This window comes from Monodon monoceros, unplaced genomic scaffold (genome assembly GCF_005190385.1).
Source record: "Monodon monoceros isolate NGI ecotype Baffin Bay Population unplaced genomic scaffold, NGI_Narwhal_1 Super_Scaffold_18, whole genome shotgun sequence".
Lineage (NCBI taxonomy): Eukaryota > Metazoa > Chordata > Mammalia > Artiodactyla > Monodontidae > Monodon > Monodon monoceros.
Window position 1 is genome coordinate 76094988 of NW_021703774.1, and position 24943 is coordinate 76119930.

A 24943-nucleotide genomic window follows, 5' to 3' on the forward strand; every position below is an offset into this window, starting at 1 on the left:
TGTGGTGAAAATAGCACGAGAACTAGAATTAGAAGTGGAGCCTGAAGATGTGACTGAATTGTTGCAATTTCATGATAAAACTTAAATGGATGAGGAGTTGCTTCTTATGGATGAGCAAAGAAAGTAGTTTCTTAACATGGAATCTACTCTTGGAGATGATGCCATGAAGATTATTGAAATGACAACGGAAGATTCAGAATATTACATAGTCGACAAAGCAGTGGCAGAGTTTAAGACAATTGATTCCAATTTTGAAAGAAGATTTACTGTGGGTAAGATACTATCAAGCAGCATTACATGCTACAGAGAAATGATTGATGAAAGGAAGAGTCAATCAGTGTGGCAAAATTCATTCTTTCTTACTTTAAGAAATTGCCACAGCAGCCCCAGCCTTCAGCAGCCACTACCCTGATCAGTCAACTGCCATCAGCATTGAGGCAAGACCCTCCGCCAGCAAAAAGATTATGACTCGCTAAATGCTCAGATGCTGGTTAGCATTTTTTAGCAATAAAGTATTTTCTAATTAGGTTTGTACATAATAGACATAATGCTATTGCATACTTAATAGTGTAGTGTAAACATCACTTTTATATTCACTGGGAAACAAAAAAATTCATGTGACTTGCTTTATTGTAATATTTACTTTATTGCGGTGGTCTGGAACCGAACCCACAATATCTCCAAGGTGTGCCGTATATGTTTTATGCTTCCATCCTACTAATAAATGTTCTTAGGGTCTTTTCACTCCAGTTTGCTTATCAAGGTAATGTTTTTGAAGACAACCCCCTTAAAAATGAATTATAGTACTTGCTATTATTACAATCTTTTCACACCTCTACATATGCGTATTATTCAGAAAATACAGAAAATGGAAGCTAACATATATTGTGTATCTTCTATGTGTCAAGCACTGTCCTAGTGATTTTAATATATTGAGTTTGGTCCAGCAAGCACATTTTGAGCACCACCCAAGTGCCAAGTGCCCAAGATAGAGATTAAGTCACATCCCTGTTCTTGAGAGTGGCATCTGGCCCACGAACAAATAATTTCCACACAATGAGGGAAATGCTATTACAAAGGAGGGGCTGGTTTAGGGCAGGGTTCACGGATGAGATAAAGCCTGGGATGAATGCACTGAAGGATGAAGAAGAGAGCTAATCATGTACAGACTTTTCAATTTAAAATTCTGTGACATAACTTCCATTGTTCTTCTTAAGCAAATCACCTGAGGCTTTGTAGCTGGCAGAGCTTGTTACAGATATAGAGAATAGATTGCCCAGGAAATGTAGAGAAGGGGAGATTCCTCTATACCACCTGTCTCCTGCATTGGGGATGAGTGGGTGGCCATAAACTCTATTGTCGTCAAGATAAGTGTTTCTCCAGTCTGGCTGTAAAAGATAATGAACACCTCCTCGGTGACTCATTTCTTCTCTCACACTGATAGGATTTGTTCCAGTATCGTGGGATATTACAGGGCTTGCTTGCAACAGTACTCATGGTCAATATCTCCGTCAAATATAATACGACAATGTCCAAGGCTGTAAAAATTTGCACCCTTGGGGGGCAAGGAGGAACTCTTCTTAAAATAATGAGGGGTTTAGGCTGTTTTCTCAGGATTTAGGACTGGAAAACATTTCAAGACTCTCCTTCTCATTATATAATCACTTCAGATTTTTCCACATCCCTCTATCAGACTTTATTTTTCACATTCTCTTAAAGCACCTTTTTAAAAAATCTCTTTCTCTGATTATTCCGTTAGGTACTCCCCACTCCCCTGCCCCTGCCTGATTGAGGTTCTTTTTCCATGCCAGTCTAACAGTACTAAAATGTTTAGCTGTGAAAAAGTAATTGACTTTTTTTTTTGAATTTCCAAATTTTATTTTATTTATTTTTTTACACATCAGGTTCTTATTAGTTATGAATTTTAAACATATTAGTGTATATATGTCAGTCCCAATCTCCCAAATCATCACACCACCACCTCCCCTGCCACTTTCCCCCTTTGGTGTCCATACATTTGTCCTCTACATCTGTGTCTCTATTTCTGCCCTGCCAACTGGTTCATCTGTACCATTTTTGTAGGTTACACGTATATGCGTTAATATACGATACTTGTTTTTCTCTTTCTGGCTTACTTCACTCTATACAACAGTCTATAGATCCATTCATGTCTATACAAATGACCCAATTTCGTTCCTTTTTATGGCTGAGTAATATTCCTTTATATATATGTACCACGTCTTCTTTATCCATTCATCTGTCAATGGGCATTTAGGTTGCTTCCATGACCTGGCTATTGTAAATAGTGCTGCAATGAACATTAGGGTGCATGTGTTTTTTTGAATTATGGTTTTCTCTGGGTATACGCCCAGTAGTGGGATTGCTGGGTCATATGGTAATTCTACTTTTAGTTTTTTAAGGAACCTCCATATTGTTCTCCATAGTGGTTGTATCAATTTACATTCCCACCAACAGTGCAAGAGGGTTCCCTTTTCTGCATTTGTTGTTTGTAGATTTTCTAATGATGCCCATTCTAACTGGTGTGAGGTGATAGCTCATTGTAATTTTGATTTGCATTTCTCTAATAATTAGTGATGTTGAGCAGCTTTTCATGGGCTTCTTGGCCATCTGCATGCCTACTTTGGTGAAATGTCTATTTAGGTCTTCTGACCATTTTTGGATCAGGTTGTTTGTTTTTAAAATATTGAACAGCATGAGCTATTTATATATTTTGGAGATTAATCCTTTGTCTGTTGATTTGTTTGCAAATATTTTCTCCCATTCTGAGGGTTGTCTTTTTGTCTTGTTTATGGTTTCCCTTGCTGTGCAAAAGTTTTAAATTTCATTAGGTCCCATTTGTTTATTTTTGTTTTTATTTCCATTACTCAAGGAGCTAGATCAAAAAAAATCTTGCTGTGATTTATGTCAAAGAGTGTTCTTCTGGGCTTCCCTGGTGGCGCAGTGGTTGAGAGTCCGCCTGCCGATGCAGGGGACACAGGTTTGTGCCCCAGCCCGGGAAGATCCCACATGCCGCGGAGCGGCTGGGCCTGTGAGCCATGGCCGCTGAGCCTGTGCTCCGCAACGGGAGAGGCCACAACAGTGAGAGGCCCGCGTACCTCAAAAAAAAAAAAAAAAAAAGAGTGTTCTTCCTATGTTTTCCTCTAAGAGTTTTATAGTGTCCAGTCTTACATTTAGGTCTCTAATACGTGTTGACTTTATTTTTGTGTACGGTGTTAGGGAGTGTTCTAATTTCATTCTTTTACATGTAGCTGTCCAGTTTTCCCAGCACCACTTATTGAACAGGCTGTCTTTTCTCCATTGTATATTCTTGTCTCCTTTATCAAAGACAAGGTGACCATATGTGCGTGGGTTTATCTCTGGGCTTTCTATCCTGTTCCATTGATCTATATTTCTGTTTTTGTGCCAGTACCATACTGTCTTGGTTACCGTAGCTTTGTAGTATAGTCTGAAGGCTGGGCGCCTGATTCCTCCAGCTCCGTTTCTCTTTCTCAAGATTGCTTTGGCTATTCAGGGTCTTTTGTGTCTCCATACAAATTTTAAGATTTTTTTGTATAGTTCCACAAAAAATGCCATTGGTAATTTGATAGGGATTGCACTGAATCTGTAGATTGCTTTGGGTTGTATAGTCATTTTCAAAATGTTGATTCCTCCAATCCAAGAACATGTAAATCTCTCCATCTGTTTGTATCATCTTTAATTTCTTTCATCAGTGTCTTATAGTTTTCTGCATACAGGTCTTTTGTCTCCCTAGGTAGGTTTATTCCTAGGTATTTTATTCTTTTTGTTGCAGTGGTAAGCGGGAGTGTTTCCTTAATTTCTCTTTCGGATTTTTCAACGTTAGTGTATAGGAATGCAGGAGATTTCTGTGCATTAATTTTATATCCTGCTACTTTACCAAATTCATTGATTAGCTCTAATAGTTTTCTGGTGGCATCTTTAGGATTCTCTATGTATACTCTCATGTCATCTGCAAACAGTGACAGTTTTACTTCTACTTTTCCATTTTGTATTCCTTTTATTTCTTTTTCTTCTCTGATTGCCGTGGCTAGGAATTTCAAAATTATGCTGAATAACAGTGACAAGAGTGGACATCCTTGTCTTGTTCCCGATCTTAGAGGAAATGTTTTCAGTTTTTCACCATTGAGAATGATGTTTGCTGTGGGTTTGTCATATATGGCCTTTATTATGTTGAGGTGGTTTCCCTCTATGCCCACTTTCTGGAGAGTTTTTATGGTAAATGGGTGTTGAATTTTGTCAGAAGCTTTTTCTGCATCTATTGAGATGATCATATGGTTTTTATTCAATTTGTTAATATGGTGTATCACATTGATTGATTTGCATATATTGAAGAATCCTTGCATCCCTGGGATAAATCTCACTTGATTATGGTATATGATCCTTTTAGTGTGTTGTTGGATTCTGTTTTGTAGTATTTTGTTGAGGATTTTTGCATATATATTCATCAGTGATATTGGTCTGTAATTTTCTTTTTTTGTAGTATCTTTGTCTGGTTTTGGTATCAGGGTGATGGTGGCCTCATAGAATGAGTTTGGGAGTTTTCCTTCCTCTGAAATTTTTTGGAAGAGTCTGAGAAGGATGGGTGTTAGCTCTTCTCTAAATGTTTGATAGAATTTACCTGTGAAGCCGTCTGGTCCTGGACTTTTGTTTGTTGGAAGATTTTTAATCACAGTTTCAATTTCACTACTTGTGATTGGTCTGTTCATATTTTCTGTTTCTTCCTGGTTCAGTCTTGGAAGGTTATACCTTTCTAAGAATTTGTCCATTTCTTCCAGGTTGTCCATTTTATTGGCATAGAGTTGCTTGTAGTAGTCTCTTAGGATGCTTTGTATTTCTGTGGTGTCTGTTGTAACTTCTCCTACATGAATTCATTCTCCTAAATGAATATCTAATGAATTAGAAATTCATTTCTAATTTTATTGATTTGAGTCCTCTCCCCCTTTTTCTTGATGAGTCTGGCTAATGGTTTATCAATTTTGTTTATCTTCTCAATGAACCAGCTTTTAGTTTTATTGACCTTTGCTATTGTTTTCTTTGTTTCTATTTCATTTATTACAGTCTGATCTTTATAATTTCTTTCCTTCTACTAACTTTGGGTTTTGTTTGTTCTTCTTCCTCTAGTTCCATTAGGTGTAAAGTTAGATTGTTTATTTAAGATTTTTCTTGTTTCTTGAGGTAGGCTTGTATTGCTATAAACTTCCCTCTTAGAACTGTTTTTGCTGCATCCCATAGGTTTTGTATCATCGTGTTTTTGTTGTAATTTGTCTCTAGGTATTTTTTGACTTCCTCTTTGATTTCTTCAGTGATCTCTTGGTTATTTAGTAACGTATTGTTTAGCCTCCATGTGTTTGTGTTTTTTACATTTTTTTCCCTGTAATTGATTTCTAATCTCATAGTGTTGTGGTCAGAAAATGTGCTTGATATGATTTCAATTTTCTTAAATTTACTGAGGCTTGATTTGTGACCGAAGATGTGATCTATCTTGGAGAGTGTTATGTGTGCACTTGAGAAGGAAGTGTAATCTGCTGTTTTTGGATGGAATGTCCTATGAATATTAACCAAATCTAGCTGGTCTATTGTGTCATTTAAAGCTTGTCTTTCCTTATTAATTTTCTGTTTGGATGATCTGTCCATTGGTGTAAGTGAGGTGTTAAAGTCCCCCACTATTATTGTGTTACTGTCAATTTCCTCTTTTAGAGCTGTTTGCAGTTGCCTTATGTATTGAGGTGCTCCAATGTTGGGTGCATATATATTTATAATTGTTATATCTTCTTCTTGGATTGATCCCTTGGTCATTATGTAGTTTCCTTCCTTGTCTCTTGTAATGTTCTTTATTTTAATGTCTATTTTATCTGGTATAAGTATTGCTATTCCAGCTTTCTTTTGATTTCCATTTGCATAGAATATCTCTTTCCATCCCCTCACTTTCAGTCTGTATGTGTCCCTAGGTCTGAAGTGGGTCTCTTGTAGACAGCATATATATGGGTCTTGTTTTTGTATCCATTCAGTGAGCCTGCGTATTTTGGTTGGAGCATTTTTTCCATTCACGTTTAAGGTAATTATTGATATGTATGTTCCTATTACCATTTTCTTAATTGTTAGGGGTATGTATTTGTAGGTCCTTTTCTTCTCTTGTGTTGTAGAGCTGGTGTGGTGGTGCTGAATTCTCTTAGCTTTTGCTTGTCTGTAAAGCTTTTGATTTCTCCATCAGTCTGAATGAGATCCTTGCCAGGTAGAGTAATCTTGGTTGTAGGTTCTTCCCTTTCATCACTTTAAATATATTGTGCCACTCCCTTCTGGCTTGTAGAGTTTCCACTGAGAAATCAGTTGCTAGCCTTATGGGGGTTCCCTTGTATGGAATTTACCATTTTTCCCCTATTGCTTTCAATACTTTTTCTTTAGTTTTTGCCTGTTTGATTACTATGTGTCTCAGTGTGTTTCTCCTTGGGTTCATCCTGCCTGGGACTCTCTGTGCTTCCTGGACTTGGGTGGCTATTTCCTTTCCCATGTTAGGGAAGTTTTTGACTATAATCTCTTCAGATATTTTCTCAGGTCCTTCCTCTCTCTCTTCTCCTTCTGGAACCCCTATAATGTGAATATTGTTGTGTTTAATGCTGTTCCAGAAGTCTCTTAGGCTGTCTTCATTTCTTTCCATTCTTTTTTCTTTATTCTGTCCCATGGCAGTGAATTCTACCATTCTGTCTTCCAGGTCACTTATCCATTCCTCTTTTTTTTTAATTTTAGAATTTTATTTATTGTTTTATACAGCAGGTTCTTATTAGGTATCCATTTTATACATATTAGTGTATATATGTCAATCTCAATCTCCCAATTCATCACACCACCACCACCCCACCCCTGTCACTTTCTCCCCTTGGTGTCCATACATTTTTCCTCTATATCTGTGTCTCCATTCTTATGCCTCAGTTATTCTGCTATTGATTCCTTCTAGTGTATTTTTCATTTCAGTTATTGTATTGTTCATCTCTGTTTGTTTGTTCTTTAATTCCTCTAGGTGTTTGTTCTTTAATTCTTCTAGGTTTTTGTTAAACATTTCTTGCATATTCTCGATCTTTGCCTTCATTCTTTTTCTGAGGTCTTGGATCATCCTCACTAACATTATTCTGAATTCTTTTTCTGGAAGGTTGCCTATCTCTGCTTCATTTAGTTGTTTTTTCTGGGGTTTTATCTTGTTCCTTCATCTGGTACATAGCCCTCTGTCTTTTCATCTTGTCTATCTTCTGTGAATGTGGTTTTTGTTCCCCAGGCTGCAAGATTGTAGTTCTTCTTGCTTCTGCTGTCTGCCCTCTCACAAAGTAACTGACTTTTTCAATAAACTTCCAGTAGGCACCAAGGGTAAAGTATGAAACTCCTTATTAGTTAAAATGGGTAGTAGGTGAGTTCCTGTCATCCTAAAGCTGGAGACAATTTTTGCTTGACCTCAAATGATGAAGCAGTGAAAAGCTCTACTATTCAACTCAAAATGGAGTTCATTGGTCATTTGAAGAAGAAGACAAAGGATCACTGCCATCCAAGGTTCAATCAGGGAAACTGGAGTCAGAAAACATCCTGCAGATATGATGAAGATTTCTAACTGAAGTGTAACCTAGGTGTCAGCTTGGTGATCTAATTAAATTTGACTCAAATCCAAGTTCTATAGCTTTCCTCCAATACTTCTCACATTTCCTTCAAGTTCTCAGGACTTACTTCTACAAAGTTGCACTCCGTTTCTAAGCTCCCTCAAAAATAAGAACAAATTCTCTTTTGTTTCATATCAATCTGCTTCTGTAAGAAATCCACTCCCATCCTCTTGGTCTTTCCTATCCAGTGTGGTAGCCACTAACCACATGTAGCTGTTTAAATTTAAATTTAATTGACAAAATTAAATAAAATTAAAAATTCAACTCTTCATTTTCACTAGCCATATTCCAAGTGCTCAATGGCCATATGTGGTTAGTGGCTACTGCACTGATAGCACACTTTAGGACATATCAATCATCACAGAAAATCTTATGGGGCATTTGTACTAGTGTGTCATGAATTGATGTGTGCTTACTGAATATTTGTGGATATATGTCAAGAGGTCATATTTCTACTTTCCATCAGAAAATTCACTTTGATCTAAACATTTTTAACCACATTTCTCTTTTCAGCAATGTACCATCCATCTATAGAGATATATCTGTGTACATGTTTCCACTTGAAGGAGTTTCTTAGGAAGCAAAGTAGAATCATCACATAGATGACAATAAGATGCTTTCAAGTGGGTTTAGAGCATGAATTTTTCCAAGAGAAGAAGTAAAACATTTCTCCCTGAGAAAGTGGTGAATGTCAAAAAAACAACAAAAAACAAGCAACAAAAAAAAGTTAAGTGAAGCTTTTGTCTGGGAAAAAGAAAGATATGAGTGAGCTTGTTTGTTCTCTAGAAGAAAACATCTAAGAAGAAAAGGGGCAGGTTTGGAAGCAACTACTCTTTCTTAGGTCACTGGTCAGATTAGCACTAAAACCTCCTCAGCATAAGGTTATAGAGATGAGGTAGGCATGATCCCAGACCTGAAGTAGCTAAAAGATTTATTATGAATGAGGCAGAAAACAGAATTTAAATACAGGTATGTGCTCTTCAATAAGTGGTGCTGGGAAAACTGGGCAGCTACATGTAAAAGAATGAAATTAGAACACTCCCTAACACCATACACAAAAATAAACTCAGAGTGGATTAAAGACCTAAATGTAAGGTCAGGCACTATAAAATTCTTAGAGGAAAACATAGGCAGAACACTCTATGACATAAATCACAGCAAGATCCTTTATGACCCACCTCCTAGAGAAATGGAAATAAAAACAAAAATAAACAAATGGGACCTAATGAAACTTCAAAGCTTTTGCACAGCAAAGGAAACCATAAACAAGACAAAAAGACAACCCTTAGAATGGGAGAAAATACTTGCAAATGAAGCAACTGACAAAGGATTAATCTCCAAAATATACAAGCAGTTCATGCAGCTCAATATCAAAAAACCAAACAACCCAATCCAAAAATGGGCAGAAGACCTAAATAGACATTTCTCCAAAGAAGATATACAGACTGCCAACAAACACATGAAAGGATGCTTAACATCACTAATCATTAGAGAAATGCAAATCAAAACTACAATGAGGTATCACCTCACACCAGTCAGAATGGCCATCACCAAGAAATCTACAAACAATGAATTCTGGAGAGGGTGTGGAGAAAAGGGAACCGTCTTGCACTGTTGGTGGGAATGTAACTTGATACAGCCACTATGGAGAACAGTATAGAGGTTACTTAAAAAACTAAAAATAGAACTACCATACGACCCAGCAATCCCACCACTGGGCATATACCCAGAGGAAACCATAATTCAAAAAGAGTCATGTACCACAATGTTCATTGCAGCTCTATTTATAACAGCCAGGACATGGAAGCAAGCTGAGTGTCCACCGACAGATGAATGGATAAAGAAGATGTGGCACATATATACAATGGAATATTACTCAGCCATAAAAAGAAACAAAATTTAGTTATTTGTAGTGAGGTGGATGGACCTAGAGTCTGTCATACAGAGTGAAGTAAGTCAGAAAGAGAAAAACAAATACTGTATGCTAACACATATATACGGAATCTTAAAAAAAAAAATGGTTCTGAAGAACCTAGTGGCAGGACAGGAATAAAGACACAGACGTAGACAGTGGACTTGAGGACACGGGGAGGGGGAAAGGTAAGCTGGGACGAAGTGAGAGAGTGGCATGGACATATACACACTACCAAATGTAAAATAGATAGCTAGTGGGAAGCAGCTGCATAGCACAGGGAGATCAGCTCGGTGCTTTGTGACCACCTAGAGGGGTGGGATAGGGAGGGTGGGAGGGAGATGCAAGCGGGAGGACATATAGTGATATATGTATATGTATAGCTGATTCACTTTGTTATAAAGCAGAAACACAGCATTGTAAAGCAATTATACTCCAATAAAGATGTTTAAAAAAAAGATAAATACGTAGTATGAATAAACTGCTTATCATAGTGCCTGACAGCAAGAAAGCACTTTGTACATGGAAGCTGGTGGTAGTGGTAGCAGAAGTACCAACAGTGGCATTGTTACTGACCAGGGTTCTTGGCTTCCTTAATCAATAGAAATTCATCAGAGGCCAGACAAGAAATTCAGGCAAGGCTTTATTAGGGGCCCTGCTGCAGCAGGGGGAGCAGAGAACAAACAGCAGTTTCCCTTGCTTGCTTGCTCCCTGAGTGGGGGCGAGCTTGTTCCTTATATGGGGTGAGGGTAGGGGTGTGTCCAGGGGTTGGGCTAGAGGGGTGGCTTAGGTGTTTTGCTCACCCCTTAGGTGGTGTTGTGTACAGGGGCCATGTGCAGTACGCTGCTTTTGCTCCTGACATCCTGCTTTTGCTCCAGGCTCTTCAAAAGTGGCAGTTGGGTTTTTGGTCTCTTTGTATCTTTTGTCCATAATTTGCACCAGCTGAGCATGCACGCAGTTATGTTTAGTCCCATACAGCAGTTTTGTATTTTGTTGCTTGAGGAGAGGTGTGTCCAGGTGCAAGCATTGCAGCACCGCAGCAAAGGGTCCCAGATCCCAGCCTGTCTCAGCATAAAGGCGTTCTTTTTATTTAACATCAAATGATGTTTGTATTTCTGAAGGTAGTAGAAGATGAGGTATTTAAGCACATGAGTGTCTATGTTGTTTGTTCCTAGTACATTTGATGTACCACTTTGTTACCAAACCCAGGTTTGGTTGCTTCTTGCACAGGAGCCAATAATTCGAGAGGCAAGCGTCAGTAGAAAGGAAAGGTGCTTTAACCAGAAAAGCCAGTAATCTAGGGAGAAGGTGGACTTGTGTCCAGAGACCAACTCTGAAGATTCTGCTCAGCCATGACAGTTTTTAAAGGAGGAAAAGGAGGAAGAATCTCAATGAATCGTCGACACAGGAAGTTGGATTCTGCATCATTCCCCATTGCTTGCAGACTGGCTGACTCTTCAGATGTTACCTTGCCTGCGTGGTCAGACTGCAGGATTGCTAAGGGGACTGTTGAGAATAGAGAGCTTGTCATTTTTTAACTGCTTCCTTACTTCTTACTTCTTTTTATCTAGGAAAAGAATCAGCAAGTTAGACAAGACACGGTGTGCATTCAAGAGAGCATAAGTCAGGAGTTAGGTTAAATTGCCTAGTGAGCTCATTCCTCTAATTAAGTTCTTTTAAGGTTAAAGGGGAACAGAAATGGGCAAACAGGAAAGGGGCAAAAGAGCTGTTTTCACCTTGAAACCTTGCCTGCTGTGCCTCAGCTGGGTTAGTCAATGTCCACCATTCACAGGTACAAAGCATAGCACAAGCAAAGGATCTATGTCAGTGATGAGCGTCGTGTTCCAAGATGGAGCTGAGGCTTCTGCACCGGAAGCTGCGTCTCAATAGGGCCATAAGACCAGGTTGTGAGCGCTTTTAAATGTCAAACTGGGCGGAGAGCTTATCTGAGAGCAACAGGAAGCCCCTGGAGATTTATAGGCAAGGAATGAAGTAGAACAGAAGAGTGGGGCAAGCAAGTGACAACAGTGTCATCTCAGTAGGGAGAGGGGAAATGCTATGTGACCACAAAAATGTCTGTGAACATGCACTGGGGGTGGAAAGACCCCTGTACCCACCAAGAGCATTGGAGTGCAGTCACACTGGCACAAAGTCCAAATTTCCTAGCTTGGCATCCCCTTCATCATCTGGGCCCTCTGTGTTTCCAGACATCGCTTCTTCAGAAACCTCAGTTTCAGTGATGTGGCCCATTCACCAACCCACTAGCCAGAGGAGCTTGTGCCTTTCTTGATCATAGCTTCTCTGGCTTCTGGGCCCTGAATGTCTCCTTCTCTTCTACAGTGCTGGCTTGCCAGATGCCCTACAGTTAAGGCAAACGTAAGTGCTTGCTCTTGCTGCCACCATTCCTCTGCTCATCCGCCCCCTTCGCCTAAAATGTCCCCCTCCCCTTGCTACTGACTTTCAGCCCCCCATTCTCAAGTTCCAGCCAAGTTGCCATCTAACCTGTCCTGCGTCCCCCTAGCCAAAACACCACTCCCTCCCTGTAATACCTAAAACTACCAATTTATGCCCCTCATCCACTCTTGTGAGGTCTTGAATTATAGCTGTTTGATCTTGCTACCAGGGTGGGAATTCTGCTAGTTGCTGAGGATGTCTGTTCCAATTATGTATTCCATAACCGGGAAGATTACCGCAGGATGGGCTTGGGGACCCACTGGGTCCACTGTGAAGTAGTCCTGAGCTAAAGCACCATTGATCACCCGACCTCCATAAACCCCTACCCTGACTGGCAGACCACAGTGATGTTTGGGGTCTCCTGGAATTAGTGTCAGTTCAGAGCCAGTGTCCAGTAATCCTCAAAGAGCTGATTACCTCCTTTCCCCCAATGCACAGTTACTCTGGCAAAAGCCCACAGTCCTCTTTGGAGAAGGCTACGAGAGAGATTAACAGTATAAAGATAGCCTTCCCTCCGTTCAAGGGGAGCCAGGTCTTAAACTGGCTCAAGTGTGGGAATTGCTTCTTTTTGCCATCATAACTTGTAATTGCCCTTTGCTTGTGTGCAGCCATCATCCTGGGACATAGCTGTGCTACTGGGTGGTTTTACTACAAGTCCTGTTGCTATAGGGATACTTCCAGAAGCTGAAGAACTGGTCTGATGCTGAGGTAAGAAATCTGGCCCTTGCTTGGAGAGGCTTCTCTAAAGCAAGGGGCCACCCAAAGCTCCAGGTATCATTCAACTCAGAGCCAAGGGTCCTTCCTTGGCATCCTGAGAAGTAACCTGGCTGGTGAAATGGAGAGTAGAGGGTTATGTGCTCAACTCCTTTAATTGTGTAAGCATTGGTGGAGCATGTGCTATAGGCCCAGACCCTGGATGGGCTGCAAAGACATGAGGATGAGCAAGGAACAGCCTGCCCTCAAGGAGTTCACTGTCAGGGAGAAAGACAGAAATACGTAAATCCAAGGATGATGAGATGAGGAAATTACAGAAAGAACAACTGGATTGCCATACAAGATCTACCAGCAAGAGAGCCGTGTGTAGACAGCCTCAGAGCCACCTGACGGAGAGCGAAGCATTCCAGACAAATGCAAGGCCTCACTCTCTCCATAACCCAACAAATGTACTGGTTTTATTTCACTGAGGCTTTTCTAAGAGATACCCACATAGCCAGTCAGAATAAGTTACCTCAGAGTGTTGGGAGTCGTGCTGCTGTGTCTCTGAATTGTGGTTGTTAAACTGAAGTGACTGACCGGGGAGCTGTGTGGGGAAAAGGGGTGTGATCTGGGCCCAGAATGGCCTCAGAATCCCTGTAAATCAATAACTCAGAATGAGAAAGCACCTATCATGTGATAGCTACTGAGGATGCAAAGATCTTTCCTGGCCTTAAAAAGTGCAGAACTGGGCTTCCCTGGTGGCGCAGTGGTTGAGAATCTGCCTGCCAATGCAGGGGACACAGGTTCGAGCCCTGGTCTGGGAAGATCCCACATGCCACGGAGCAACTAGGCCCGTGAGCCACAACTACTGAGCCTGCGCATCTGGAGCTTGTGCTCCGTAACAAGAGAGGCTGCGACAGTGAGAGGCCCGCGCACCGCGATGAGGAGTGGCCCCCGCTCGCCGCAACTGGAGAAAGCCCTCGCACAGAAACAAAGACACAACACAGCCAAAAATAACTAAATAAAATAAGTAAATAAATAAAATTAAATTAAAAAGTGCAGAACTGATGCAAGATTGTGACATTTAAACAAAAAATTGCAATGCAGTATGAGCATAAGCGACTTTCCCAAGATTACACTGAGAATAACCAGCAGAGCAAACCCAGGGAAGTTGGCCCCAATGCAATGCTTTCCTAAGCAGGTGTGAACGATAGCAAAAAATAAAAAAAGAGCCAAACACAGAAAGGGCCTCCCGGATTCCGTCCACTGAAGGAAGAAAAAGCTCGTGGACAGCGGTGGACTTCTCCTCAGTTCTTGGGAAGCAACTTGGAGAAATCCTGGACAGAGGTTTGTACTGCCTGTCCCTGGAGAGTCCAACACTAATTCTACCAAAACAAAGAGGAAGACATCTGGGGGGCTGTGGAATAACACAGACCTGAATTTAAATCACGCTCTGCCACACATTAGTTGCAGCTATACCTCGCTTTACCAGTTTTCTTCTGTAAAATGGGAATAACACTTTTTTCCCATGGGGTTGTTGGGAGGATTCATGAAAAGAACTTGCAAAAAGCCTGTGGCACACGGTGGATGCTCAATTCAGGTTTTCAAGGCAAAAACGATCCACATGATTGATACCAAGCCTTAGCAGAGTTAACCACTCCTGAACCAGAGTGCAGAGAAGGTGCCAGGAAGGACCAGAGAAATTGACACCACGGCTGCTGTGCTCCTTGGTTCCTAGCTGGCATCTTAGTTCACAGGACTCCTGGAGGTGATGGAGGTGACAGTTAAAAGATCAGGAAGACCTGATCTTGAACCGAAGAGGCAGCGCTCTTAGTTCTAACTGTGTGAACTGACAGGAAAGGGAAACATCATTTAAACAGAAGGAGCCTGTTGCCTCTTCTGTCCCAGGAATCTTTTGTAACTGGTACACTCACTACACGGTGACTGGTAATCCAGCTTCTGTGCGTCACAAATTTAAAAGAAATTACGGGTATATGGATGGACCTAGAGTCTGTCATACAGAGTGAAGTAAGTCAGAAGGAGAAAAACAAATACCGTATGCTAACACATATATATGGAATCTTAAAAAAAAAAAAAAAAGAAAGGTTCTGAAGAACCTAGGGGCAGGACAGGAAGAAAGATGCAGACATAGAGAGTGGACTTGAGGACACAGGGAGGGGGAAGGGTAAGCTGGGACGAAGTGAGAAAGTGGCATTGATATATATACATTACCAAGTGTAAAATAGATAGCTAGTAGGAAGCAGCCGCATAGCACAGGGAGATCAGGTCAGTGCTTTGTGACCACCTAGAGGCCTGGGATAGGGAGGGTGGGAGGGAGACTCAAGAGGGAGGAGATATGGTGATATATGTATACATACAGCTGATTCACTTTGTTATACAGCAGAAACTAACACAACACTGTAAAGCAATTATACTCCAATAAAGATGTTAAAAAATAAAATTAAAATTAAAAAAAGAAATTATGGGTATAAAAACATTCTGGTATTATCAACTGGTTGGTAAATTATCATTAAGCAGTCACCACATCTAATCCTGAGCAAGTTCAAAGGCAAGCATGAGAGTAGCAACCACAGCCAAAACCTGTTTTTATTAAATTAATTTGTTTTATTATGTAGGCAGATCCTGTAACACAACCCCAAAAGAGCATAAAGTATATATCTCTGTCTAGCTATAAAATGTGCATATATAAAATGATTTCTTTATTTGGGCAGTCAGTGTCTTGTTAGAGAACAGCACATTTTACAGTCAGTGGTTTCTTAGGTTTGTTGAAGTGCAGTATTATAATATAAAATTATAACAATTCTATCCTCCAAACAACTCCCTTGTGTAGCCCTAATTATCTCCTCCATTTACAGATAAGGAAGAGAGGTGAAGTGACCTGTCAAGGTCACATACACTAAAAACAGGCAAGACCAGGACCCCAGGCACTTCCACTGACCCTAAAGCTCATGCCCTTGCCTCAAGCTGGCTCCCCCTCTGAGGCCTGACACCTGTGACAGTTGTGTTTTCTCCCAAGGTGACAGGAAGTCTTCTGTGGGGCTTAGATCCCAAGGGGAGACAGGGGCTGTGTGTGCCCATGCTGCCTGGTGCTCTAGGGTTCTGAAGTGAGGGCCGTGCTTTTCTTTTTTTTCTAATTTTTATTGAAATACAGTTGATTTACAATGTTGTGTTAGTTTCAGGTGTACAGCAAAGTGATTCAGTTATACATATATATATTCTTTTTTAGATTCTTTTTTCTCATAAGTTATTACAAGATATTGAGCTCCCTGTGCTATACAGTAGGTCCTTGTTGGTTATCTATTTTACATATAGTAGTGTGTATATATTAATCCCAAGTTCCTAACTTATCCCTCCCCCACCCTTTCCCCTTTGGTAACCATAAGTATGTTTTCTAACTCTGTGAGTCTATCTCTGTTTTGTAAATAAGTTCATTTGTATAATTTTTTACGTTCCACATACAAGTGATATCATATGATATTTGTCTTTGTCTGACTTACTTCGGTTAGTATGATAATCTCTAGGTCCACCCATGTTGCTGCAAATGGTACTATTTCATTCTTTTTTACGGCTGAGTAATATTCCATTGTGTATACGTACCACATCTTCTTTATCCATTCCTCTGTCGATGGATATTTAGGTTGTGGGCTGTGCTTTTAAATTTCACATCTCCTCCTTGCCCTCAGCTCGAGTGTCAGTCGTATGGAAACGGAACCCACCTGGCATCTATCCTGAATTTAAAGGAAGCCAACACCATAGCAACGTACATAGGTGGCTGTCAAAGAAACAAGCCCGTATGGATCTGCCTGCATGACCTGCAGAAGGTAACCTCAGACTTGGCCCACAAATGCCCCTTGGGAAAGCCAGATAGATAGCCCCTCTCTGGGAAACAGCCCCAGGCCTACTGACACACAACAGGTTTTCTTCAGTCACCTGCCTGCGATTGATAGAGGCCAAAGCTTCAAGGTTAGGGAGGAAACAATTTCCTCCACTTACAGACCTATCTAATTAAAGTTCTCCCACATCTTTGAATACAAAATCACCAGCTCTTCAGAGCCTTTAAAAAGAAGTTTGTGGGGCTTCCCTGGTGCCGCTAGTGGTTGAGAATCCGCCTGCCGATGCAGGGGACGTGGGTTCGTGCCCCGGGCCGGGAAGATCCCACATGCCACAGGGCGGCTGGGCCTGTGAGCCACGGCCACTGAGCCTGCGCGTCCGGAGCCTGTTGCTCGGCAACGGGAGAGGCCACAACAGTGAGAGACCCGCGTACTGCAAAAAAAAATAAAATAAATAAGTTTGTGTAACTATATACGGGTATATACAAATAAACACACACACACACAGACCCGTTATGAGACCAAGCTTAGTTAAACCCCTATTAGATCTTGAGTTAAAGTTGGAAACTTTCAGCTAAGCTTTTTGCTAGATGCTATCATGTTTTTTATGTTATCCTGAACTTTCTTCACTGGTCCCTCATTTTACCCGCCTCAATACCTCATAGTAAGAAATGACATGTGAGGTTGCTGAGGTCTCTATGTGGGGTCTGCAGTTTACAGATTTTTTGTGGGGCTTCTATGTTAACCCCAAAAAACACAAAGAATACAAGGAGAAAAACCCCAGACTTTCTGTTTCTTGATAAACTTTGCCATAGATGTTACATATATTTTATACAACGAATTTTACATTTTTATATATTCACATTGCTATCAATCAGAGCTCTCTCATTCAGAGATAGGATAAATACTTACATCAATTTCTACCAGATTTTTTTTGTAATTTAATTTTTTTACCTTCATGACTGAGGCCAATAAACAGTCTAACAAATTGTGCAATGTCTCTAGTTATCAAAGAAATGCAAATTAGAATAACAATATAATTTGACATCAGATTATTAGACTTTTGCTTTGTCTTAATGAATAATATTTTTAAGGACAAGGAGAAATTTCCCAGTAAATGAGGATGTAAATTCCTACAACTGAACTGTTTTTGGAATGCAGTTTGGCAATAAATATCAATAACCTCAAAATATTCATACCCTTTGGCCATTAATTCTACTTCTGGGATGCTAGCTTTAAAGAATAATTTTAAGTACAGAAACAGCTTTGCAAATAAAGTGGTTCATAGCAGTATTCTTAGCAATAATTGTAAATTGGAAACAATGTAAACATCAATCAATAAGAGAATTAGTAAGGTAAATTATGGTGCATTCTTACCATTAAAAAATGTTTGGAATGCAAGATGCTACACAATTGAATATATATTTTAAAGGCCACCACATTTTTCAGTCTATAAAAAATTGTGATAGACAAAAATGGTTGCACCAAAAGTAAATATACTAAAATATTAGTAATGTTTTCCTCCTAGAGATTAAACGGAGTGACTTTCTTATTTTCCCGTCTTTACACATTTCTGTGCTTTCCCAGTTTTTACAATGAGAACCATGTTTTACATGGGTCTGGGCTGTGAGCAGGTGGGCAGGCTGATGTGTACATGTCTCCTGTCATTTGCAGGGGCAACAGTGGACGTGGCTCGATGGGGCCACGTATATTTACAGAACTATGTCTGGCAAGTCCGTGGGTGGGAACAAGTACTATGCTGAGATGAACGCCATGAACAGTAAGTTCTATTGCATCTCTTGCCAAATCGCAGCTCCTTCCCTTTCCCATTAAGAGCAAAGATGCATATTGACTCCTCTTTGCTCCATTTCACACCAGCAACTCTTTTTTCCTACAAGGCAACGGCCTTGTCGCAGACATTTACCGACCATTTTACAATCTTTGCCATATCACCGTACCAGCGGTTCAGTTATCAATATATTCTTTAAATCCACTCACTTTTTTCTTTCTTTTCTTTTGAATTTTAATAACTCATTTTTAAATTGAAGTATAGTTGATTTACAATGCTGTGTTAATTACTCCTGTGCAGCAAAGTAATTACATTCACTTTTCTTCTTAAATATGTTTATCTTAAAATTCTGTTACATACCATGAGGGGGAAATATGTCACATTTGGGGAAAACCAGGCTACAGGGAGCAAATATATGTGACTCCTTTCGGGCTTCTTTATAGTTAGGGTTCCGCATGAGCCCTGGAAACCTCGCCTTTGCCTGGGTTATTTCCTCATTTGTTTCTCTGAGGATGCAGTGCCCGGAACCTCAGCTGCAGGCTGCACACAATCACTCCTCATTTCTCTTGCCTGCCTTCATTCTTTGCTTCTGTTTTGTTTTTTTTTAAGTCTTTGCTTTTTTAATGCTAATAAGCTAGGGTTTTCAGCCTTGGTACAAATGACATTTGGGGGTGGATAATGCTTTGTCTTGGGGCCTGTCCTCTGCATTGTAGGTTGAGCATACCCTAGTCACTAACCAGCAGATGCCAGTAGCATCCACACAGACACAGGTTGTTACAACAAAAAGTGTCTTCAGACTTTGCTAAATGTCCCCTAGGGGGACAAAATCACTCCTATTTGAGAACCACAGCTAATAAGTGATATGAAAAGAAAACAGAATGTCAAAGATCAAAAGCACACTTGATATGAAAGAGAACATCCCAGTGGGTTTAAAAAGTCATCATGCTGTCACTAAGACTCCCCCACTAGCCAGGGGGTGGGTCAGGGACACAGCCCGGACTAAGGACTCAGATACTGGGGCTCAGGTGGAAAGGGACGTGGAACAAGGTTTACTGTTGTCTAAGGAATAAAGCTTATACGCACAAAAGAGTGTGAAAACTTTCTGACGGCAAAGGATGAATGATGGCCATGTGGAGACAAACTCTGAGGCAGATCTCTAGGTAAACCCTCAGGGGTAAGTTGGTCATATCACAGACCAAGGAAGGACTTTCCACAGTCTTTCAGAGACTACAGCTGCTGCTGTTAAAGGAATAATTCATCTCAGATGGAAGGAACACACCAAGACCAATAGGTAGAAGCTACCAAAATGTGGATTTCTATCCAAACTAAGGAAAAAGATTTTGAACAATCAGCCCTGTCCAAAAACATAATGGGCTACCCCAGGAAGTAGTGAGAAACCCATCACTAGAGTGAACCAAGCAAAAGTGGACATTGTAGTTGTTGTTGCAGCGTTAAAAGTGTTAAAAGAGGCTCACAGCACATGAGAATCAACTGAGGAACATTTTAAAAATATGAATTCCAGGGATTGCTTCAGACCAACGACATGAGAATCTCTAGGGCTGGATGCCCGACCGAGCTTCAGGGAAGCAATGGACCAGATGCCTCCCAAAGTCCCTCCCATGATCCTAAGATTTCACTTGGACAAAGTTCTCAGACAAAAATCTTTCCCCTGTCAGTCTGTGTTTACATCAGCAAATTTCCCAACGACGAAGTTTCCTGTGTGGGACTCAGAAGCCAGACGTCCACCTGAGAATGCCAGGACATTGGACGCTACCCTTCCCTTTCGCCCAGCGCAGCTCTCCACTCTCAGAATACAGGCTCTCATGGCAGAAAAGTACAAGGAATGAAGCAAGGATTAGAAACTGGTGAAGGTAGAATGTAAAAGGACATTCCCTCAGCCTCGTCAATGTCACTTTATATTTGTATAACAGATTTAGCCTCACCAACTCAGTGGCTAAATTGTTTTTCTAAGATTCACAAGGTTTTTTTAGACCTCACACTCACATCCTGTGTGTGTGCCTGTCTGTGTGACTGGCCTTGTTCCTTTTTTCTATGTATTTAGAAAGACTCTGACCCTCTGGAAAACTGTATTTCATGGTGCCTCCTGACTTATCTACTGGTCCATCTTGAGATATTGAATAATGATAACTAGGGTTCTATAACTGAAAAATAAATTTCATATTCAGTATAGTTTAGGTCAAAACCCTGGGCTTGGGGCTTCGCTGGTGGCGCAGTGGTTGAGAGTCCGCCTGCCGATGCAGGGGACACGGGTTCGTGCCCCGGTCCGGGAAGATCCCACATGCCACGGAGCGGCTGGGCCCGTGAGCCGTGGCCGCTGAGCCTGCGCGTCCGGAGCCTGTGCTCTGCAACGGGAGAGGCCACAACAGTGAGAGGCCCGCGTACCGCAAAAGAAAAGAAAACAAAACAAAACAAAAACAACACTGGGCTCTGCATTCTGAATGCCTGGGGTTAGGAGTCCAGCTCCTGCTCTCAGCTGTGTGACCTTGACCAGATTTTTTAATTCTCTGTGCCTCAGATGCCACTCTGTAAAGGGGAAAAAATACTACTACTAATCATCGTAATATATGTCAAGTGCTTATCACGGTGCAAGCTTGGCTCGTGGCTCTCGTGGCCTGGAGGGGAGAGTGCATCCCTGCACTTGCCCCTCTGGTGTTGAGGAATGGAAGAAGAGAGTGAAAAGAGACACCTCCCTAAATTAGTGCCCACAGGGGAGCTTGCTAACCCTTGGTTGTGTGATGCCTCATGCCATGTTCTCTTTGCCCCACACCATGACAGTGCCCAGAATGCTTGTATCTCCATCTCATTTACACTCTGTGGCCCCGCTCTGGGGCCCATGGCTGCAATAATGAGCCGGACCCATCCTCTATACCTCTTGAGAACCAGGCACATGAGGGGGTGTGCCTCACCCCGCCTTGTCTGGCTGTGCCCCCATGCCCTCTCTCTCAGGGCTCTCATCCCAGCGACCTGGCACACACTGGTACTGGTGTCAGGGCCAGATCTGCAAGTCAGAGCCAGGCAGACATCCAGCTGGGGAAAAACTCATCACTCTATGGCAGACGCCCCAGAATGACAAGTGATTCTGTGGAGCTTGGTTTCTGGAAGGGAAATAATTGGACCTCTCTTCAAAAATACTTCAGTCCTTCAAAAGTCCTTCCTCTCAGTCCTTCTTTATAAATCAGTGGCCAGATGGGACACGGCTGGCTTCAGCAGCTTCCAATTCTTTGAACTTCAGATGGGATCTTTGTAGCTCCTCAGCTGTGGACGTCAGGAAAGATCACTGTCTGTTCCTTACAGCATCCTGTTTCAAACATGAAAGAGCCTCTTGTTTTCGGTTGGTTTATGTCAAGCCCTGCCTTCCCTCAAAAGCAGTGCTGGTGTAGGGTGTCTGCAATTGTGTGACATTTAAATTATTTTTCTTTCTTTCTTTCCATTAGTACCTGTTTTAGTCAGGATTCTCCGGAGAAATGGAAGAAATAGAAGGGAGAGAGAGAGAGAGATTGATTTATCTTAAGGAATTGGTTCATGCGATTGTGGGGCTGGCAAATCTGAGGTGCACAGAGCAGGTCAGCAGGCTGGACGTTCCTGTGAGTTGATGCTGCAGTCTTGAGGCTGAGGGTAGCCTGAAGGCAGAATTCCTCCCTCTTTTCCGTGGACCTCAGTCTTTTCTCTTAAGGCCTTCACTGATTGGATGGTTACTACATTATGGAGGGTAATCGGCTTTACACAAAGTCTGTTGATTTAAATGCTCATCACATCTAAAAAGAAAAATACCTTCACAGCAAAACGTAGACTGGTGTTTGACCAAACAACTGGGCACCACATCCTAGCCAAGCTGACCGGTAAAAGTATGTACCTTATCCATGGGTCCAAGCAAAACACCCCGAGGTCACTGATAAGCTCAATACACAATCAGACAGATTTAAAGGTCTGTTTATTTTCTTATAGATTTTTTGACTTTCCAACACTTCCTATGCAAGTACCGACCATAGAGAAAGAATCAAGATCCTGCCAACCCTTGCTCAAGCCCCTTTCCTCTTCCTTCTCTGCCATGCTGGCAATCTGATCGTTGTCTCGGAGAGTATACAGAGCAGCTAAGACCGACGAGGCCCTTACTGCACTGACATTTTTAAGCTCAGGGACAGGGACGTCAACATTGGTATGACAGTGTCTTCTAGCTCTAAATGTTCACCCCATAACCCCTTTCCATGGTACTCTCCTCCCCACCTCTAGCTGCCCTCAGCAGACGAGGGGTATGCATCTCCCACCGATGAAAGAGCCAGGTCTTTGGCCATCGGGGAGAAAGAAACTCAGGAAAGAGCCTCTAGCCCTCTTCTGCTTCTGCATCCCTCTGCCCTCTCTCTATTGCCCTCATTCTCCTCAGCCACCTGCTTATTGTTCCATTTGCCATGGGGAACATTTACCAGCAGAGTCTCTACTAGGGTGATGTGGACCATAAATTCCAGGGCCACCTTTTAACAGATGGTTGCATGCATAGAAGGCTGCTCTGTTGCACTTCAGTAGCGATGAGAGTGAAAAGGTGAAATACGACTCAGAAAACACACCCAAGTGTTTCTCCATTTCCTTCCTTCCAGTCTCTGCCTCCCGCCCTCCCCCCCCTCAGAAGAGCTCCTCCCCGGCTGCAGCCCTGGTGTGATAAAGGAGAGATGGAGGTGACGTGCCTGGCCAACCTCGAAGCAGGCTTGAGTGGGTGGCAGTTTATTTCATTGTAAGCTCTGCAGCTCCTGAGGGGAGATGACAGGCACAGCAGGTGCAGTGGAGCTGGCCTGGCCTTGGGTGCTCTTCCCTCTCCTGCTGCTGGCAGCTCACGTGGTCTTGCTCGAGTCTCTTTGCCTTCCGAGGTTTGTGATTCTTTATGAGGTGGTGGCTCCAATACCGAGGAGGTCATTTTTTTCCTCCCTAGGTCAGGAATCTACTTGGCAATGTAAGACAAAACAATATGGACCTTGACAATTACAGAAAACATAGCTTTGGTGTGATCCCATGCCTGTTTCTTAGCAGAAAACGTCGCCAGAGAGGAGAGGACACGTGGCTTGGCCGTGCAGACCAGGCTATGCAGATGGCCACTCACTTCACCCACATGGCACTGCTGACTAGTAAACACAAAATCTTATACCCCAACCTGAAGATGATCCTCTATCACCTAGGCAGCCTAAGACTAGCTACCGATCGCCGGCTGAAAGAAGAGAGGGGAAATGAAACAGAACATTGGCCCTACCCACCTCCCCCTTCTTCTGTCCTTCGTTTCTTCTTCCTTCCTCACATCACAACCTTGTCACCATTTTGGTTGTCAAAGAAAAACATCAGAAATAATGTGTTGCTCCCCTGAAGCGTTAAATAGCTTGTTAACCCGAAGGATAAATCTCTTAACAGTGAGGGTTCAGATAAGGTGACAGGCAGATGGAAAAGGGTCATTCTTACAAGCATACGGTTAGGTTCGCAAAAAGCAACCACCAACTCCCAGGAGGGCTCTGGGGCAAATCACTGTCAGAGAATCAAACAATGATGGAGATGGTAAATAAACGGGGATTACCAGACTGACAGGAGCCATGTAAACCTTATTAGATTAAGTGACAGATTCTGTGGTATTACCTGTAAGAAGTGAAAGGATGTAAATGAAATGTGGATGACAATCCCCCCAAAAGGTAGAGGTTCTCAGTTTTTTTCTGACTATGACACATATGAGAGATAAAAGACACCATGGCTCACCTATCTCCCCTAATTCAGTTACACTTTCCAAAGGAAAAATAATACATCATGATAGTAAAGAAGTAGAGATGAACAAAATAAGAATCCAAAAAGTAAAAAACAGCAGATACACCAACACAAAACAAAAACTAAAACCTGACAGTCATTCTATAAATATATTAAAAGTATTTTAAATGTACTTAGAAAGAGTTCCAATTGAAAAGCCTCACCAACTGAAAACAATCTTGGTGATGTAACAATAACTAAGCCCCCTCCCTGAAATTGCTGAAATGCCAACAATCTGCATGTACACGTGCACAGTGCAAGCTTTATTACCTTCCCATTGTCTTATTAGAAGGCTGATATGGTCCTTGGTCAACTCTAGAACTGTGCTGATTTTCATTTATGCATCTGGAATTTTAGTAATCCTTAATAATTCACTGAGTAGGGGTATATCATTCAACAAAATATTATTGAATGCATGCTATGTGCTAAGAACTCATTTCAGGAACTGGGAATCCATCAGTGAACAAAGAAGATAAAATTCCTTGCCATTTAGAGCATACACTTCAGCAGGGGTGAGGAGTGGATGTAGGAAAACAATTAACTAAATACGTAAATAAAGTACTATGAGATAGCGACAGACGCTGTGATGAAAATATAAAGCCAGGACGTGGTATAGGGAACAGGCATGTGTGCAGGTGTGTATGGAATAGTTAGTGTGCTTCTGGTCACAACTGACAGCCAGACTGTCTCAAGCAAAAAAAGAGAATTTATTGGTTTATGTTATTCCACAGTCCATAAGTAGATTTGGGCTTCAGGCATAACTTGACCA

General features: G+C 41.6%; 1 protein-coding gene across 1 annotated transcript; it reads left to right on the forward strand.

Annotated features, from left to right (window-relative positions):
* Nucleotides 1–136: 136 nt before the first annotated feature.
* Nucleotides 137–21479, forward strand: REG4 (regenerating family member 4). The gene is given in 6 exon segments (XM_029226956.1): nucleotides 137–272; nucleotides 12654–12712; nucleotides 12715–12753; nucleotides 16446–16583; nucleotides 18267–18372; nucleotides 21349–21479. Coding segments are annotated over 6 exon segments (609 nt in total).
* The last annotated feature ends 3464 nt before the right edge of the window (nucleotides 21480–24943 follow it).